The sequence below is a fragment of the Notolepis coatsorum genome (assembly GCF_963971535.1).
Source record: "Notolepis coatsorum genome assembly, chromosome: 15".
Taxonomy (NCBI): domain Eukaryota; kingdom Metazoa; phylum Chordata; class Actinopteri; order Aulopiformes; family Paralepididae; genus Notolepis; species Notolepis coatsorum.
The window spans coordinates 22,309,060-22,315,059 of record NC_140179.1 but is presented as its reverse complement, the minus strand read 5'-3'; the positions used below and the strand labels follow the sequence as shown (position 1 = coordinate 22,315,059).

The following is a 6,000-nucleotide window of genomic DNA, read 5'->3' as shown; positions in this document are numbered from 1 at the left end:
AGGCGAGAGAGGAAGGAGTTCATGGCAAGGGTAAAAAGGTGGGTTTTTAGGGATTTTTTTAAATGATGAGAGGGTGTCTGAATGACGGATATGGTTGGTTCCAGAGGGTGGGGGCAGCTGCAGCGAAGGCCCTGTCGCCCCCCAGGTCCGGAGCTTAGTCCTGAGTATTGTGTGTGTCATGCCAGTTCTGGCAATTAGTAGAGATATGGAATGGGAACCTCCAAATATCAGACACAAATGTGACCGGGCCCAGCGGTAGGAGACTCATGTCTGGAAGTCAGATCGCGAGAAAATGAATGAAATGGGTTTTTTCTCCATATTATCACAGTTTGACTGTTTAAGAACATATTTACTGTAACAGCTAACAGTTATAGTATCTCTAAATAGTAAAAGCCTTTGTTTAAAAAAGCAGTTTGTGACACCTAGTACCTGACTGCCAAGGTGTTAAAAATGCAGCCAGACAAGGTTTTTCTCTGGAGGTTTAACTAGCTTAGTTTAATAAGCATAATCTTCTTCAAATATTTCCAGATTTCCATGTATGACACATCATTTGAACGCGTACATTCCGTACTGGCATAATCTGTGAAATGAAGGAGGGAGACTTGTGCCACGAACTGCTGAGCTCGGTGGGATCGATGCCTCGACTTGGAGGAAAGCGTTCTCCATCCCGCTGGTCTGGGTTTGAATGCTGTGGTGCCGGTGGCAGGACCGTAGCTCCACGGTGACCAGGGTCTCAGGTGACGGAGCAGGCTTTGCTTCCCGACACCTGGTCTGGAAGATCTCAAACGGAGGTGCAGTGATCTCCTCTGCTGCCCCAGCGACCCTCTGGGTGGTCTGTCCAGTGCAGTGCAGTAGTGCAGCCATATAGGCTACTCAAGTCTGGTCACAAGCCACAGTAAAAAGTAAAAGGGCCTTGATTGCTAGCTTTTTATTTCTTTATTTTCTTGTGACTTTTTATTTTGTTTGCTGTTCCCTTAAATGTTCTGTTTATACTATGTTCTATTTTTATTTTATTTTTACTCCGTTTTTATTTTTTTTAACTATGTTTTTTAACCCTGTAGCACTTAGGGATCCTATAGTGAACGAAAAGTGCAATACAAATACAATCTATTATTATGTATTATTAGAGGGTATCCCATACCTACTCTTACTAGCCACGCTGCTGGTCAGTACGACTTATACTACCATATATATACCTGTATCACTGTACACATTAATACTACAACTCTGTACATATATCTGATTGGCGCTATTACTCGTTGTACTGTACTTGTGCTGTATGATGACAATACATTTTTATTATAACGTAATCTAATATAACATAATGTAATGTAATCTAATGTAATCTAATGTAATCTAATCTAATGTAATCTAATTTAATGTAATCTAATCTAGAGGCACTGGCTGCTTTCTTTAGCAAGGCCTCAGTGTTGTGGTTTAAGAGTCGTTTAAAATCTGCAGACCGGAAGGTTGAGGTTTGACGACTTCCGCCAGGTGTCCCGTTTGAGGTCGACGGGATCTATTCCCAAGTGTAAAGGAGGCAGCAGCCATGTGGCACGCTCCGGTGTTGAGGACCGTAGCGGACGAGGTGTTATTCCCTGTTTTCACCACTTGGGGGCCTCCCCGTGAAGAGGGTCCAGGTCCAGGTCAGGGCACCGGGCTCTGGTCCAGGTCAGGGCACTGGGCTCTGGTCCCGCAGGGCACCGGGCTCTGGTCCAGGTCAGGGCCCCGGGCTCTGGTCCCGCAGGGCACCGGGCTCTGGTCCAGGTCAGGGCCCCGGGCTCTGGTCCAGGTCAGGGCACTGGGCTCTGGTCCCGCAGGGCACCGGGCTCTGGTCCAGGTCAGGGCCCCGGGCTCTGGTCCCGCAGGGCACCGGGCTCTGGTCCAGGTCAGGGCACTGGTCCCGCAGGGCACATGTCGAGGTGCGTGATGTTGTCCCTGTGTGTGAACTGGAGCAGATCCAATCACTCCGGAAAGATGCCGTTTAATGTGCGTCATAACCAGTTTTTCTGGCTATGACTGTGGATTTGACATACCCAAGCCTTGACATTTAGCCTTTAGCTTATTTCCATACCAGCGCTGGCTTCCCTATGCTTTTTCTTTTGTTGTTGTTGTTCTTAGCTCTATTTTATTTTAATTAAATTCCTTAGTTGCTATTGCATGTACAATACATAATATAATATGTGTTTTATTACATGTATATTATGTACATACATACCAGCTATTCGCCTGTTCTATTCTCCACCCATCTATCATCCATAGCGTCACTATATTATCACCGACATCCAAGTTGGGGGAATCCCCCTTTGAACGGCCGTCCTAAGGTTTCTCTCCTCCACATTTCTAGGTTTTAGTGAGTCGTTCCTTATCTTCATTGGGGAATGTCTGGAAGTGTTGCATATTTGGATTTTATGGTCTGCTGCCAGGCTCCATCAAGGCCTCAGACTCCCTTGCTGCCTTCAAGGCCAGCCTTAAAACTAATTTATGTTACTATGCCTTCCACTAGGGCCTGTTTTTACTGCTCCTATGTTTTTATTGGAAATGTTTTTAGGTTTTCATTTTGCTGTGAAGCACCTTGAGATCTTGTTGAGTTTAAAGTGTGTGTAATAAATTAAATGTATTACAATCATCATCATCATCATCATCATCATCATCATCATCATCATCATCATTATCTTCGTTTTACGTCCCTATTTTCCCACTACAGTGAGGTTGGACGGGCGATGACTCCACGCCACTGGAGTCATAAATGGTTTGTAGCTAGTTTTATACCTCGGGTGGCCTTCCTTACAGGTAACCCCATTGTTGGTGAGGACTGAGGACCTAGCCTTTGCGTATTCCTACACACACAAGTCAGTGCGTTTTTTCTTTCAGGGTTTTCTCCCTTAGCCTTTGCGTACCCCTACGCACACACACAAGGCAGTGTGGCACCCTGTATCCCTAGGTAGGGAGGCTAGAGAGGGTACTAACACTCGCCCAAGGTGGACCCTCAGACTAGTGGAGGGAAGGAGTTGTCTTACTTCTCCATTCTAGTTCGGCTTCCGCTAGAACTAGCCACTTTGATTTGATTATATGGGTGTTAAAGCTACGGGACAATCAAGGCCTGTTACCTTGTCTTTATTAGGCACAGTGATTGTCCCCTAGAAGCAACACTGGAATGGCGAGAGAGCGCTGTGTTGATGTGTTAGAAACGTCTGTGAACACAGGAGCCGGCTGGTCCGTGCAGGTCTGAAAAAAACAGGGCGGGACCCCGTCTGGGCGGGACCCCATCTGGGCCAGCTGGAGCTTCTCTCTGCTGCAGTATGTAGTCAAGTTAAAGGAACATGCCAACATTTTCTTCTCCAGAGAGAGACAAGAAGACAGATACCAGTTTCCTCTCTGTGCGTTCAGTAGAAAGCTGATCTGGCTGCACGTTAGCCTAGCTTAGCACAATGAATGGAAGCGGACAGTGCCTGTTAGCCTAGGCATTGTCCAACTAACACCTCTCCAGAAGGCTAACCAGCACTGTTCGCTTCCATCTGATAAAAGGCAACAATTTTATAAAAACAAATGAGACGTAAAAATGTCTTTGTTTTTTGATGATATGTTGATTTAAATCAACCCCCAACCAGGAGGAAACCCATGAGAACATGGAGACAACATGCAAAGACAGTAGGGGTGGGAATCACCAGAGGCCTCACGATACGATATTATCACAATACGATAGTATTGCGATTCAAAATATATTGCGATATGCTGAGTATTGCTATATTAATATTGCGATATATTGCGATTTATTACCTTTTTTCAACTGCAAAGTAAAACTTTGTCAACATGTTTTATCTAATAAAATAAAGTTTTCAGTCTGTTCATCTCACTTCAATCATTTTTATTGCAGAACATGGTATTTTCTCAAGCAGACAGATGTCAACACTGTAATCTGTGTTGCATGTACCTGACAAACTGAACTGTTTGTATTAGAGTCATATTCCAACTTAACTGAATGCACACGTGTGTGTGTGTGTGGACTACTGTACTATTACAGGTATTGAAATGAACAATGCAACTTCCTTATACAAAATATATATATATTTTTAATTATAATATTTGCATAATAAAATATTGATACTTGGCATCCTTGTATCAATACAGTATCGCCACGCAAATTATTGCGATACTACTACGTATCGATATTTCCACCACCCCTAAGACCGGTCCACGAGGAGACGTGTCTGTTCTGAGACAACCTACATCGCTGACCAGCTGGTCCTCATCATAAAAACACATTAAATCCACGAAAAAACAAGGAGCAAGTTTAGGCAGACCTTCATCAGACACATTTACAACTGGTTAGATGAGCATAGACATGGTTGGTGTTGTCAAATAGACCAGGGGTTCCCAAACTTTTCAGGCCGCGACCCAAAAATAACGGTGTAATTTTTTTTTTATTCATAATTTTTTTATTTTTTTTTTATATAAATGGAAATGTATGGTTGAAACATGCACACGTTCAAACGCACACACACTAATAAGCATTGGAGGCTTTTAACCAGGGCCGGACTGGGGAAATCATTCAGGCCAGGAAATATAGTGCAAAATATAGCCCCAGTCAGGCCACTTTTTAAGCAGGGGGTCTGGGGGTCCCCACCAGGACATTTCTTGTTACAAAGACTTCATTTCCTGCATTCTGGTGCAGGGATTTTTTTATTTGTACCCTTTAAATGCCAGTTTTTGTGATGGCATCACAAATTATTGTTAAAAAACAGGCTAGCATATTATGTATGATTAGCAACAACACTGATTTTGATGGATTTTCAGTTTTTTTGTAATGTCAGATTGAAAATAATACAATCTTTTATTCAACTTCAGCCCTGATCATAACACCACATATTAATTGTATAATTCTAACCCTTTAAATGCCAGTGTGTGTGATGGCATATATTTGCAATATATCAAATGCAAAGTAGATTTTTCTGGGGGGGATTATTACAGGCTAGCATGTGTCAATGATTAGCAACAGTTTTTTGTAAGGGTCCCGCCTCCAACAATCACATGCGGCTCCTTTTGTGTGTGTGTGTGAGAGCAAGAGAGAGAGAGAGAGAGAGAGAGATAGTTCTCCAACTTGTGTGAGTTGCAGTGATCTCCTGGTTGTTCCCCACCTAGGTTATCTAACTATTGTGCTGCTGCAACTAGAAACACTGTCCTGGCCTGCTTCTAAGTTCAGTGGCCTGACTGCAAAAAAAATATTTTTTTATTTTAGGATTTAAAAAAGAAATATTTAAAACATCTGGCGACCCCCCGCGGCGGCTTGCGACCCTCCTGTGGGTCGCGACCCCGACTTTGGGAACCCCTGAAATAGACAAGAGCCACACATACAAACAGAAGGACACACACACACTCTTGAACACGCACACACACACAATAATCACAATTTATGGGGGCAGCGGTGGCCTAAAGGTTAGAGAAGCGGGTTTGTAACCGGAAGGTCGCCGGTTCGATCCCCCGGACCGGGAGGGAAAATCTGGGCTGGGGAAGTGAATGAATAACTTTCTCCCATACCCTTAACACCAACCGCTGAAGTGCCCTTGAGCAAGGCACTAAACCCCCAACTGCTCCAGTGGAGTTGCTCAGTGGCCAACGGTGTCAGACTGTGGTTGTACTGGGAAGCTCCCAGGTGTGAATGGAACTGGATACACACACACACACACACACACACACACACTCCTCTCACCTGCACAAAGAGAGGGTAGGTGACGTTGTTGACGGTGTGCGAGTGGTAGAACTCCCCGTCGTACCACAGCACCTTGCCCATGGGGGAGTTCTCCTTGGTCACCGCGAACATCCTGCGCGGGTCACAGCACTCCGTCAACAGCTTCCTGTGGAGGAACAGGAAGCAGGAAGTAGACCGTTAACCGTTTGGTTTCACTACCACACTACAAAGGGTTAACCCTTTCATGACCACACTACAGACGGTTAACCTTGTGTGTGTGTGTGGTAGTGAAAGGGTTAACCTTCTGTAGT

General features: G+C 44.5%; 1 protein-coding gene across 1 annotated transcript in view; it reads right to left on the bottom strand.

The window, feature by feature from the left end:
* st8sia1 (ST8 alpha-N-acetyl-neuraminide alpha-2,8-sialyltransferase 1) overlaps window positions 1–6,000 on the bottom strand; it is a gene marked incomplete at its 3' end in the record, with an annotated part of 53,249 nt that overhangs the window by 44,755 nt on the left and 2,494 nt on the right. Inside the window, exon 2 of the mRNA XM_084330927.1 lies at window positions 5,711–5,855. Within this exon, the coding sequence (XP_084187053.1) occupies window positions 5,711–5,855 (145 nt within the window). The remainder of the gene's footprint in view (window positions 1–5,710; window positions 5,856–6,000) is intronic.